Source organism: Carlito syrichta, unplaced genomic scaffold (genome assembly GCF_000164805.1).
Source record: "Carlito syrichta isolate Samal-C Ts95f unplaced genomic scaffold, Tarsius_syrichta-2.0.1 Scaffold303195, whole genome shotgun sequence".
Lineage (NCBI taxonomy): Eukaryota > Metazoa > Chordata > Mammalia > Primates > Tarsiidae > Carlito > Carlito syrichta.
Window position 1 is genome coordinate 282,025 of NW_007247291.1, and position 14,559 is coordinate 296,583.

Below are 14,559 nucleotides of genomic sequence, written 5' to 3' on the forward strand. Positions count from 1 at the left end.
GACAGGTGTGTCTCCTGGGTGGTGCAGCCTGGGGGTAAAGCGAGTTTTGTATGATTTGTGAGTGATGTGATGTATATTCGATAAGTGGCATGTGGTATGTTTCTATAGCATTTGTGGGGTATGTGTGATACATAGTACCCACGTGATCTGGGATATTCCGTGTGAAATGGTGTGTGTATGTGATCTAGTATGAGATATGGGGGTGTACAGTGCTGGGTATGAGGTGAATGATATATGACATGAGGAAGGAAAGAGAAAGCCGCTCCTGTTCCCACTCTGACTTCTCTGAGCAGCCTGGGTTCTGTGTGGGTCTCTGTGCATGCAGTGAGACTCACAGACTAAGATTAGAGGGGTCTCATTCTGAAAGTGACACAGGAGCCATCCCAGGAAGGGAGGACTTGGGTTCAGTCCGCCCCCGCAAGGTAAAACCAGACTTTCCCAGTCTTACCATCCCTATGACCTGGGATCTTAGCTTCAGAAACGCCAATGAAGAAAGGACGGACAGAATCCTCTTAACGGGCAAGACCACACTGCCTAGAAGCAGACAGTGGGAGAGGGAAGTTCCTATATTCTTAAGTCTTTCCCAAACTCAGATGACCAGATGTTGGCCAGAACATTGAATTGAAGATAGAATTCCCATTTATCATCTCCAGTTCACGATGGGCTCAGCCCCATGTTGTAAGCCTGATACCATTTGGATTCACGTGACTCAATCTCAGAATACTGTCACAACCAAGAAGCACAATGCAGTGCCATTCCTTGCTCACTTATCTGCACACCATTACAGAAGGCTCAGATCCACGGATCCCATCAGCACTTCTTACAGTCCTATTCATTGTCCTATGTACTTCCTTCTTTCCCTGCAGCTGCTTGGGTGTGACTCTCTTCCACCTCCCGAAAAAGCTCTTCCTCCGCCCCCAGGCCATGAAATTCTCCCCTCTCCTTTCCCTGCCTTTCCCAGCACTTTCATATATACTTGGACTTGGCCTTCCTTCCACAAGAAGAAACCACATGTGTAGGTGCTGGGAGTGGGCTGATAATTTCAGGATTCTCTTTGTACAAGAGGAGTATCAAGGAAGAGTACCATGTTATTAATCTTGGAGCCTGGTACACTAAACCATGGGATCTGTATGAGTTGATGTTCTCTCTGGGACTCTATTTCCATAGCTGGTGAAGGCAACCACTATCCTAGCAACTCACTGCTTCTCAGAGTTAAAAGTCTGCTAAAGAGCCATGCCCAGGCAGAGCTTTAGGAGAAAAGACTAATACAAGTTATCTTTCTTATCTTCCTGCTGGCAAGAGCGTGCCCGTGGCAGTACAGTGCAGGACAGCAGTGTTGCCCAAAACTATAGAGATACCACTTGAAATACAAATTGGAAATCAATGTCTGCTTTCAATACCTTCCCATGATATGGAGTTGGGTTTTGGTGGAAGGCTGGGAGGCTTTGCAGGTGACATTCATTACCAAGGACAGAGAAGGTGGACATACCCACACACACACACACATACACACACCTAACTCTCTCTCTCTCTCTCTCTCTCTCTCTCACTCTCTCTCTCTCTCTCTCTCTCACTCCACACAGGTAATGCTCTTTTTCCACTTTTCCTACAACACCCTCAACCTTTCTGGGTCTTATTTTCATCACTTGTAAAATGAAGGTGACAACTGTGTAGAACAGAGCCTTTAGAACTGGACTTTGAAACCAGTGCTCTCTTTTCTTATAAGAGGTGAGACCTCCGAGAGTTATTCAACCTTACTATGTCAGTTAGCTATTGCTGTAAATCAAGCCACTTCAAAGTATAGCTTAAAACAACAATCAGTTATTATTTCTCACGAGTCTGTGAGTAGCTTGGGTGGTTCTGCTGATGTGAGTCAGACTTGGCTGATCTTGGCCGAGGTCATTCATGCATCTGCAGTCAGCTGGCAGATCGGCTGGGGGCTGGCTGGTCTAGGATGGCCCTGGCTGGGGAACTTGGCTCTGCTCCATGTGGCCTCTCATCCTCCAGAAGGCTAGCCCAGGCTTGTTCTCATGATGATGTTCAAGTCCAAGAGAGTGGGTGGAAACACACCTGGGCTTTTTCAAGCCTGAGCCTGCATTAAGTTTGCTGCTGTCCTACTGGCCAAAGAGTCATTTGACTGAACCCAAAGTCAGAATGGAAGAGCTTTGTAAAGTCACAGGGCAAATGACCAGGATACAGGGAGGTGGGAAATTAGGGCTGCCAATGTGATCACTCTACCATAGCCTCTAAGCTCAGTTTCCTTTTTTCCTCATTGAGGTGAAATTCACGTAACATAAAATTAACCACTTTAAAGTGGCATTAGATTCATTCACAATATTATGCAATCACCACCTTTCTCCAGTCCTAAAACATTTTGGTCACCCCAAAACAAAGCCTCATCTCATCTCCTCATCTCCTCTCCCCTCCGTTGTCCCTGAAAACCACCAATCTGCTCACCATCTCTATCGATTTAACTTTTCTAAATATTTCATATAAATAGAATATATGACCTGTGTCTGGTTTCTGTGATCTAATGTAATGTTTTTGAGGCTCAACAAAGTTGTAGTATGTATCAGTCCGTTGTTCCTTTTTATGACTGATAATATTCCATTGTGTGAATCTGGCACAGTTTTTCTATGTGTTTGTTAATGGACATGTGGGCTGTTTTCCCTTTTTAGTTATGGTGAATAGTGTTGTGGTAACATTCATGTACAAATATTCATTTGATTACTTGTTTTCTATTCCTTTGAATCTATACCCAAAAAACGGAGTAGAATTGCTAGATCATATGACAATTTTATGTTTAACTTTTTTAGGAACTCAGTTTCCTTTATTTTCAAAATGGATACAATGAAATCACCTTTGTGGAGATGCTAGGAGGTTTAGAGAGTGGGTATGAAGTATCTTACCCAGTGTACAGCTTCAATAAATGGTTTATATAATGATTTTTTTCTTCCTTCATTCAATAACCATTCATTGAGCCCAGGATCAGGAAGTATGTGAGACGCTAGATAGATATATGGATATATAGGATATAAAACATCTATAAAACATATGTCTATATTTTTATAGACATATAAATATATCCCCGGGGTCCCTTCCAGCTCAGACTTACAATGGTTCGTTCCTTCCTTGGCTCTCGCCTGGTGTGTCCTTCACAAACAGAAGACAAAAGGCCCTCCCTCCCTCAGCTGATTCCCCAGGAGGCTGCTGGCTTCATTGCTCCCCACCTGAATCAGTTCAGACCACCTATTTCAGATCTGTCGGCTCTTATAAATGTAGCCACACACCCGCAAAGTGAGATAAAATGGCAATGTGATTAGTGTGTGTGTGAGTGCGAATGCTTATGTGTCCCTGTCTCATTCCTTTTGTAGAGATTAATACATCAGAGCAAGCACTTATGAAAGGAGGAATAAAAAAACAACCGGGTCCAATTCTCCAGACATTCAATAACCGAATGTCACCCACATTGTAAGCAATAAAATAAAAATATATGCTTAGCAGAGGCAATATAAACATGATGTATATTTTGAAGTTGGATAACAGAACAGTCGCATAAAAATAATACCCAGTGGCAAATTCAGGAAAGAGACCTTTTAAAAACGCAGCATTCCTTTGGGCTGCCATTCCTAAAATATCACAGTGTCTCAGACAGTAAAGCAGGGTTGGTTTAAATCTGACAGGAGCACCTAGTGTAATGAGGACATGGAAATTCTTGCCAGCATCCCAATGCCAAGGCAGCATCCATTTCCCCTCCCTCCCTACTCCCCTACTCGTGAGAATCCCCTCCCACAATCTGGGGCCCCATGCCTTTGACCTGTCTCAATCATTCCTTACTTTTCAAAACTCCTTTGCAGGCTTTATTCCATTCAACTTTTACAACCTTCCTCTGAGAGTGGGATGACAGGTATCATTACTGCCATTTATTTATTTATTTGAGTTGGGTCTCACTTTGCTGCTCAGGCTAGAATGCAGTGGCACCATTCTGGCTCACTGCAGCCTCAACCTCCTGGGTTCAGGTGATGCTTCCGCTTCAGTTTCTCAAGTAGCTGGGACTACAGGTGCATGCCACCATGCACAACTTATTCTTATTCTTATTATTTTATAGAGACAAGGTCTCACTACGTCGAACTCCTAGGCTCAAGCAATCCTCCCACCTCGGCCTTCCAAAGTGCTGGGATCACAGGCATGTTCACATTGCCATTTTATAGATGAGGAAATAGATGCCACAAAAGTTATCTTAAACCTAGGACTGAAAAGCCACCTACCTGCCCCTGCACCCAAGAACAAGAAAATTTCTTCCCTGTCTTAGAAACTGTTGTTTTCTGCTCAAATGTACACACGCAAAAAAATCACTAACAAAATTTCTGCAAAAATGATACCCCTCTGTGGCCCAGTACAAATCTAGATTCTAGTTACTATTTGTTTAGGGAATGCAGACAAACTATATCAACCACACAAAATATGATAGGAAAGGTCAACCTGGGAGTATATTGTAAAGACCAAACTATATCAACAATAAATGCTGTACATTTCCATTTCTTAAAACACACACCTTTTGCAAGTCTTTTTTTTTTTTTTTTTTTTTTGAGTTGGAGTCTCACTCCATTACCCAGGCTGGAGTGTAGTGGCACGCTCACGGCCACCCCAGTGTTGACCTGCTGGGCTCCCATGATCCTTCCGCCTCAGCCTTCCAAGTAGCCAGAACTACAGGCGCACGCTACCATGCCTGGCTAATTTTTTTATTTTTTGTGGAGATGAGGTCTCACCAAGTTGCCCGGGCTATTCTCGAACCCATGGGCTCAGGCAATCCCCTCACCTCAGCCTCCCAAAGTGCTGGGATTAAACAGGCTTGAGCCACCACGCCTGGCCTGCAAGTCTTAGTTACTGAGATTCTAACCAGAAAATGGAAGTCTAAGAGTTTGTGTGATTTGTCTAAAACCTCAAAACGGGAGTTCCAGGATTGGAGTGCATATTGTTAATGCAGAGGAAAGAGCAATCAGTTATGTGTCCATAAGCAACTCCCTTGACCTGTCTTAATTGTAATTTCTCCATGATGAAGAGAGAATGGGATGATCTCTAAGCTGCTATCTAGCTCTGAAATGCTATAATTTTATCTCTAGAACAAAAGACTAAATTTCACTCAGGGAAGACCCTGTGTTGCTCACAGAGATCAGTAAAATATCTCTGATGAAACCCCAACCTCTAATGCATTTCTGTGTAGAAAAAAAAAGTCTGTCTTAGGAGCAAGAAGATGCAGCATTGACCCTGTATCAGCCATTGACTCAGTGTGTCACCTTGAGCTTTTCCTCTGCTAAATGAGAAATCTGAACTCAACGAGAATGAAAAATAAATGTCACACCAAGTGCCACTCTGACCACCTGGGAGTCAATGTTGAGAAAAAAATATATAAATCTGCCTCCAATTCAAGAGGAAAGAGTTCTGGGATTGATTAGTGATGTCTGCTATCGGTGAGGACTGGAGGCAGTGGACAGGATGTTTTCCATCCCTGGGGTAAATGCTCTCTAAGGGCTCTTCTAACTTGAACTAATCCTCTATGAGCAGCACACAGAAAACTGGGGGATTCAGAGCTATCAATGCACCGGAAGCAGAACTTGGCTTGTTCAACTGTTTTTATATTATCCATGGTGTGGGTTTGAATAATCTGTCCCCTGATACCACTGTATTTTAGAAATTGCTACCTAAGGCAAATTCTCCACTTTTAAACTCATTTCCTGAGTCGGTCTTTTTAAGCCCCACATTAAATATTGATCTGCCCTGGAGAGATCTAATTTATTTAGTGGAGACATGTTTGACTCCACCAGAACTGTCAAACCCAGAAATGGGGCCAGACCCCTCCTGAAGCAATAACCATCTAGGATAGTGACAGACAAGCCAAGGACACCAGACCCAGTGACTTTCTGCTCCGAGTCTCAGGGACAGAGAGTGCCTTCCTGGTCTTAGACAGCTAGCCCTCTCACCCCAGACTGTGTCCACAAGCAACTCCCTTGACCTGTCTGCACTGCAATTTCCCCATGATGAAGAGACTGAGGATGGATGTCTGAAAGTCAAGGAGTCCACTCTGTGCTAGCCAACTCTCCACCCTGCTGGCCCACAAGGGGAACCACAGAAACCTCTTCTGCTTACTCCCAGTATTTAGGGCTACCGCAACCAGGCTCTGCAACCTCTCCCTTGAGTCCTGGGTCAACATGGACCCTGGTTTTAGGCCTCAGCCCCAAAGAGCTTTGACTCGATTGCCTTTCTGATTGACAACATGCTGGCTATCTCTTAAAGGAATCCCCACTTATTAGACTCCAATAAGTGATGGGGAGTGGTGGGAGGGAGGGACAGGGTGGGCGGAGAGAGGTGATTGGATCTGCCACAGCCTGAGAATAAGGATCCTCATGCACACAGGGTGGACCGGAAGATGCATGGTCCTGGTCCGACCTTGCCCTTGGACCTAGCCTCCTCCAGCCCCCACTCACAGAATCACTTACCAAGGTACCCTTCTGGGTTTCTAGAAACATATGTTTGGGGCCTAGCAAACAAGAATCCTTGAAGCAGGGAACATAGCCTATCTTCTCGGATTAGGAAAACAAGCTGTAATTAACACTCTCAATTATTCTACCATACCTACATTCTGTCTGTTATTTCACCCAAAAATCCTACCAGGTCAGTGATGTCTTTATCCCCGTGAGGGATACAGGGAGATTGAGGCTCTGAGGCTGTACCAACTGGCCGCATATGGCTAATTGAAACTAAATAAAATTTAAAATTCAGTTCCTAAATCCCACTAGCCACACTTCAAATGCTCGACAGTCACACATGCCCAGTGGCAACCATATTGACAGTAAAGAATTATAGAACATTTTTATCAGCACAGAAAGTCCTATTGGACTACACTACAAGGGGTAAAATAACATCCCTGTGCCATGCATAAACTGAGTGGCAGAGTTGGTATTTAAACTAGGTGGGTTTGTCTGTTCACCACCCTCTCCTGCTATTGAAAGGAATTCAAAAGGAAAGACTTCCAATGGGCAGGTCAACCATGCAATCTCACTCCTAGTGTGAAGCCTCTTGGAGGGCACACCGGAGACAGTACACTGGAAAAGCTTATGACCTTTTGGCCACTTCCTGGTCATGTGACAGCTGTCACAAGCACCACAGACCTCCTGGTCACTATGCTGACATTGACCCTGTCAGAGATCTCTTCCAGGTTGGGAAGGGAGGGTTGGGGCTTGATCGCCCTCTGGCAGTGCCATCTCCTATGTCCCCAGAGAAGGGGAGTCAAACACAGTTTGGCACAAAAGAAAGTCTTACACACACTGCCAAGTTCCTGAGACCTCCTGGAGATGGTGAGAGTCAGTCAAGGTTACTGATCTGCAGTTTTGCTCGTTATCTTTTTTTTTGTCAGAGTCTCACTCTGTCACTCAGGCTGGAGTGCAATGGCACAGTCACAGCTCACCGCAGCCTCAACCTCATGGGCCCAGGTAGTCCTTTCTTCTCAGCCTTTTGAGTAGCTGGAACTACAGTTGTGCACCACCACATCCAGCTAATTTTTTGATTTTGTATAGAGATGAGGTCTTGCTATGTTGCTTAGGCTGGTCTCAAACTCCTAGGCTCAAGCAATCCTCCTCCTCAGCCTCCCGAAGAACTGGGATTACAGGCATGAGCCACCATGCCAGGCCACAGTTGGCGCTTATGACACACCTGTTATGGGCCAGTCTCTGAATCAGGCACTTTTTACACATATAACCTAAATAATTTCTGGAGCCCACATGGTTCCAGAATGTCCATAAACTAAAAGTAATTTAAAATATTCCCAGACTTTATTTGTATCTCTCAATATTAAATGGGATTTTAATTACAAATCTCCCACTCTGCAGCAAAAGTTGCCTGCTCTCCTTTGTCTCTATAGATTTGCCTGCTCTCAATATTTCATATACATGGGATCATACACTATGTGACCTTGTTTCTTTCTCTTACCATAATGTTTTCAAATTCATCCAGACTGTAGCATGAATCTGTACTTCATGCCTTTTATTGCCAAATTCCTTTTTTTTGAGTTGGAGTCTCACTCTGTCACCCAGACTGGAGTGCAGTGGCCGTTCCTGGCCACCTCAGCCTCGACTTGCTGGGCTCCGGCCATTCTTCCGCCTCAGCCTTCCGAGTAGCTGGAACTACAGGCGCGCGCTACCACGCCCGATTAATATTTTTTGATTTATTGTAGAGATGAGGTCTCACCAAGTTGCCCAGGCGGGTCTCGAACCCGTGGGCTCAGGCAATACACTCACCTCAGCCTCCCAAAGCGCAGGATTACAGGCTGAGCCACCAAGCCCGGCTATTGACAGATATTTTAGTTGTTTCCACTTTTAGGCTATTATGAATGATGCTGCCATGAACATTCATGTACATGTTTTTATGTGGAGATATTTTCATTTCTCTTTATACCTAGGAGCAGAACTATTGAATCCTATGATAACTCTGTGTTTAGCATGTTGAGAAAATGCCAAACTGTTTTCCAAGGTGTCTGCATCATTTTATATTCCCTCAGCAATGCATGGAGGTTCCTATTTCTCCATATCTTTGCCAACACTTGTTATTGTCTATCTTTTTAATAATAGTCATATTTAGTGGGTATTTAATGACATCACATTGTGACTTTTGACCTGCATTTTCTTAATTACTAAAGATCATTTGTTTCTTGGTATAAATGTCTATTCATGTCTTTTGCTAGCTTTTAAATTGAGTTATCTTTTTGTTAAATTATAAATTTTTTTATATGTTTAGGATACAAATCTCTCCTCAGGCAAATGACTTGTAAATATCTTCTTCCATTCTGTGGGCTGTCTTTTCACTTCATTGTTGGTATCATTTGCAGAACAAAAGTTTTTAATCTTGATGAAGCCAAATTTGTCTATTTTTTTCTTTCATTGCTTGTTCCTTTGGTGTCATATCTAGATTTCCTCCTATGTTTTCTTCTAAGATTTTATAATTTTAGCTCTTACACACATCACTTCTTAATGACTTCTTTCTCCTAATCCACTGGCCTCCACTGGACTCTCCTATACCTCTGCTGTCAAACCTCATTGGATATGACTCATGTCCATGACTCATTCTCAACTCAGACTGAAAAGACCTCTCTCTGAAAATCTAAGCCTGCCAGGTTTTTCTTATTTTTCCACCATTTCCTTCTACTTATATCTATTTCTGCTTTCCTCTGAATAAATCTCAGCCCTTTCTGAATCAAAACCCTTAGGCTTCTTTAATTCTGCATCGAAAAAAGTCCAGAAATTGGGCTGGCCCTCTTAGATGATTGGGAGTAGACGATTACAATCTCTTATCATTTAATGTCTTTTCTTTTATCACTGTTGTATGGGTGCCATTTCAGCTAACTCAAACAAGACTTGGAGGTTGAACCCATTAATCTTAATTTGCAAATAGGGAAACAAAGGTCTTGGGTTGATAGACATAATGATTGTTAGATGGAGGGCCTGAGAAGATGTAGAATTTGAATTTGAACTCAGGACTTCCGAGTGCTGGCTCAGCACTGTGCCACAAAATGCTGCCTCAGAGATGTTCACTCTTATTAAATAACCCTAAGTCACTCTCAAAGGTTTTGTTTATAAGCACTGCTCAAATGTTGTGTTTATCAAAACTATAAACATGTATTTAGAAACACTACTCATGCAAACAGGTACAGATGATGCCTCCATTTTCTAGTCCATTCAACAAACATTTCCTGAGTACCTGCTACTTGCTGGGCATTCAACGTGAGCCACATTCACTTTTCAAGCAGCCAAGAGGAGGAGAGTAGGTGGGGAGGAGACAAAATCCTAGTGCACCTCTTTTGCCTTGTCACCTCTAACCCTGGAAGCGTTGCCATGTCTGCTGCATGGGGCACACCCAATAAATCTAGAGCCCAGGAAAGTCTCTCTAGACTGACACCTGCAGAGTGTCAGAAAGGTCGCCCAACACTCACTGCTCTTAGCCCCCCACGATGACTTTATGAACTGGGTCAGATCAGGAGGCAAATTTCTACAAGAAGAATGAAGACAATTCCCAGATCTAAGCCTCTGCCTCCCAGCCACACTGCACACCTCTGCCTGCCCCTGCTCCTCCCCAAGAGTGCTCTTCTTCCTGGAACTGGGTACCAATTAAGCAGACAAAGTAAGACTGAACTTGTGCCAACCAGGGGGAGTTCCCTCCCTGAGCCACACACTGTGTTTGCTTTCCTGCATCTTAGCACCTTGCCACTCATGCCAGTGTTTCAGCTTGCAGCAGACATAAGACTTAGGGTCCCTGGGAAGCCCCCCTTGGCTGCCAAGGGTTTTCATAAGATGGAACTCTGTGTCTAGGATCTCAGTAGCCTTCTGACTGCTGGGGGATGTTCAGGAGGAACAAGCAGAGCACTGTAGAAAACCTTTGAAAACGGCGGCTATTGGCAGGGAGAAAACCATCTGTTATTTTGTCTTCTATTTGTCTTAGAATTTCAGAGAAAGTGAGCAGTTGGGCTGCTCAACTTTATTGTTCACAGTCAGGAGCAGAAGAGTTGACGTGAGGAACTCCCTCTCCCAAAGCTGCAAAAGAACTGTCTCTTCTTGGCTCTCTAATCTACCATGGGTTTCCTGTGTCCTCCAGGTCACAGTTTTAGCTGTGAGGTGTGGGCTGATCAGGAATCCTAGATATCTCCAGAAGGATCTCAAAACTTGCTCAGAAGGCCGGCGTGGTGGCTCATACCTGTTATCCTAGCACTTTGGGAAACTGGGGCAAGAGGATCACTTGAGGCCAGGAATTGGAGACCAACCTAAGCAACATAGTGAGACCCCATCTCTTTTTTTTTTGAGTTGGAGTCTTACTCTGTCTCCCAGGTTGGAGTGCAGTGGCATACTCATGACTACTACAGCCTTGACCTGCTGGGTTCAGGTGATCCTTCCACCTCAGCCTTCCAAGTAGCTGAGACCTCAGGCACGTGCTACCACACGTGGATAGTTTTTTTATTTATTGTAGAAATGAGGTCTCACCATGTTGCCCAAGTTGGTCTCAAACTCCTGGGCTCAGGCAATCCTCTTGCCTTGGCTTCCCAAAGTGCTGGGATTACATAGGTGTGAGCCACTATGTCTAGTCCCATCTCCATTCTTAAAAAAAAAAAAAATTAAAATTAACTTTTCTCAGAAAAGGCCTTGTTCTCAAACCTGCTTGCCAACTTGAGGTGGTAGGTAAGGACCTGAGTGGGGAGGAGAAATGAACACAAAGACAAGTCCTTTCAGCTGCAGAATGGGCAGCTTGCTCTTGTTAAAAATGACAGCAAAGATGCACCAGCCTAGCATCCTTGTTTCCTGCCCTGACCTCCTGTGACTTACCCCGCCCACAGCCTTACTTGGGTGCAATGTGGTCAACCATCTCAGTGTGCCCAGGACTGAGAAGGATCCTGGCACGCAGGACTTTCAGTTTTAAAACCAAGACAGTCCCAGTTAAACCAGAATGAGTTGGTCATCCAGACTGGTGCTAGTTAACACATGTGGATTGCATCTCTAAGAGCAGTTGCCTGTCTTGAGTACTAAGGGGTTGCAAAGTCTCCCTGGCACCCTTTGGGTCATCTCAAGCCTCTGACTTCAAAGGTGAAGCCTGGGTATCAGCAGATGAGGGTGGAGCAATTGGAGGCCATGGATCTGTCCCCATAGCACTGAGGTGTCCCTCTGCACTTACCCCCAGCCAGCTCCCCAATTCCCAGACCTAAATCCATGTTTCCCACAGCTACATGACAGCCACCTACACGGTACAACTCTGCCCAGCCAGCACCATCTCCGAGAGCTCTATCCTTCTTAGTCCTAGGTATCAATGAAGCAGAAAAGATAAGACTGAGGCTATGGCATCAGGGGTTATTTACCACCAACAGAACCTTGATTTTCTTCAGATATCAGTAGAAGTGTCCGGGCCCAGGAGTTGAGTTGAAGCAGCTGATTTCCTCTTTGCTCATAATTGGTTTAGGGTGGGCGAGTGACTCAGGTGTCAATGTCAGTGGAACTCTGCTGGTGGCAAAGTCTTCCTTTTATCAGGAGCCCACTCCAGAGATAACTCCTGCAATAACGACATTAATCCATCCTCTGTTAAAGGCCCCGCCTCCCAATGCCGTTACATTTGCAATTAAACTTTAACAAGGACTTTGGAGAGGACATTCAAATGATAGCAGTACCTGCCTTCAAAGGGCCAAGCATGGTGCCTGGAATATATCATATTTTTGATAACTCCAAAGCTATTGTATCAGTAGTAATATTCATATTACTAGTGTTAGCATTATTATTACTTCAGTTAAACTCTCTAACAAAGAAGCTGCCTAGCATTATAGTAGGGGCGCAGCCCTTCATGGTGGTGGCTGGGCATTGCCATAACCACGGGTTGTAGAATCCTTTTGTGAAGTTCAACTTGGGGGTTCCAGATGTTCAAATCTTACTTGGAGAGATCCCATGAAAGAAAGAGGAGGGAGGATGAGGCTGCAAGAGAAGACCAGAGAGTATGGAACAGGCTGCAAGTCCTGAGCTGAAAAGACAGACACCCAACTGCTCAGGTACCCACTCTGTCTCCAGGAACCTCCCTCCTTCGGCTGTTAAGAGGAGAACCCTTGCTGCATGACAGCACGTGAGGAGCCAGAGAGAGGATGTGTGAATTGATGAAACAGAAGACTATTCAGAAATAAAAAGTACAGTGACAGCAAATGAGCCCCCAGATCCCCTGTGTGGCAGTCTCAATCCCCTAGTAGGACAGGTCCATGAATAGCCTGATGTGATTCCAAAACCAGGGAGGGGCACAGCAGGATGGTAAATGAGCACAGGTGACCTGGACTTGAACCACAGCCCTGCTGCTTACTAGCATGGAGACCTTGGGCACAAGACTTGCCTTCCTGAGGTCAGCCTTCCCCTGTGTACCATGGGAAATCAACACTCACCTCCAAGGTGCCTGTGGCAGTGGGTGGGATGGTACGTGTGCGTTGCCTGACAAAGGGTCGGGCCCTGGAACAATAATTCCTGCTCCACGTGTCAAACATGGAAATCAGTAGTCCCATCTTACATTGCATCATCAGGGCACTAAAGCTCAATGAACTCCACCCATCAGAGCACTAATAAGCTCTGTCATTCCGTTTGGCCAGTCTGCAGAGGAAATGGAGATGGGTAAAGGCAGCAAAGAAAAGTGAGATGTAACAGTCGAACGGCAAGAGCAGACAGGAAGACCAAATGAGGATCAGAATACAAAAACAGAGCAATCTGGGGCTGTTTTCAGGCGTGGGCCGACAACCTGACGCCTCTCAGTAGGCCACGCACTGGGTGGCAAGGTAGCAGTGGAGGGTGTGTGAAGTCACAAATCATGAGAGCCTAAAATCATCAAAGGAAAGGGAAATCTGTTCAACAAACCAGTTTAAGAATATACTGTACAATTTTTTAAATGTATACATTGGAGCAATATGGCCATTACAAACAGGAAAACAGTTGGAGAGAGTTACAGGCATCTGACTTAGTATTAGGGTGCTTCCTTCCTTGACGATGCTGGATAAATAGAACAACATCCCCCCCACCCCCGCAAAAATGTACTGAGGTCTTTTCGCCTCTCAGCAAGGTGTTATTTACACAGAAGGAAAGCAGTGGAAATGGGGCAGGGGAGCAAGTGGGTGGGGACTTAGGGTTTGCCCTCCCATTTAGAAAACTCTTCTATTTGGCACTCATTGGCGCAGCCCAGGAGGTTCAATCGGCCTTCTTGGGGACGCCCAGCGCGCCGCGGCCCCTGCCAGGAGCAGGTCCTCCAAGCGCTTGCAGTGCTCCCGGAGCTGCTTTTCCCGCGGCAGCAGGAAGGTGAGGACCTTGTTGCGCACGATGCCGCGGTCTTCCTCCTCCCTCAGCCTCTGCTTCACGCGGGCCGCCTGCTCCTCTTGCTGCGCCAGGGCGCCATTCATCTCGCAGAAGGCGTCTTCCAGGTAATGAATGGCTTTCAGTGCCTCCTGCTTAAAGTCCTCCAGCTCCCGCTGCACCCCGGCCACCTTCTGCTGCAGTTTCTCCAAGTCAGCTGGCGGTGGGAGGCAGGAGGGCCACGACTGGGAGAGGGAAAAGTCCCCAGACTGGAGGCCACTCTCCACCATCTTCTTCCCTTGTAGAGTATTCACCGTCATGAGAATGGACCCGGCCTGATAGAGGGGTTCCATGGTCTCTCTTCCACGGTGGCCAAAGAGAAGGAACCAGGAGACCACCCAGGTCAGTGAGTATTTTTGATTAGAGACACGTAGAGATGGTCATTTGGAGGGGAGAACCTCTAGCATTGTGACATCAGAGTTCCTTCAGCCAATCAGGAGGAAAGCCACAATCCATCATTTGCATACTGTAGCCCCCTTGGTTGTTACCTAGAGCTTTGTCTGCTCACCTGCCCAAGTTGCCCTCCTGAGATGTGGATTCTCACCAACCTATCACCCTTCTGGAACCAGAACTCAGGCTCTCCTTGAACCTGAGGTACAAACCAAGTCCCTGAGAAGGAAGTAAACTGGCCAGAGTAAAGGCAAGCCAGGCCAGGCCCACT

At 45.5% G+C, this 14,559-nt stretch overlaps 1 protein-coding gene across 1 annotated transcript; it reads right to left on the reverse strand.

The window, feature by feature from the left end:
* Nucleotides 1-13,714: 13,714 nt before the first annotated feature.
* On the reverse strand, nucleotides 13,715-14,238 carry CCDC182 (coiled-coil domain containing 182). The gene has a single exon (XM_008058062.1). It carries the CDS (start codon nucleotides 14,189-14,191, stop codon nucleotides 13,715-13,717), a length of 477 nt encoding a protein of 158 aa, XP_008056253.1. The 5' UTR covers nucleotides 14,192-14,238.
* Between the last annotated feature and the right edge of the window lie 321 nt (nucleotides 14,239-14,559).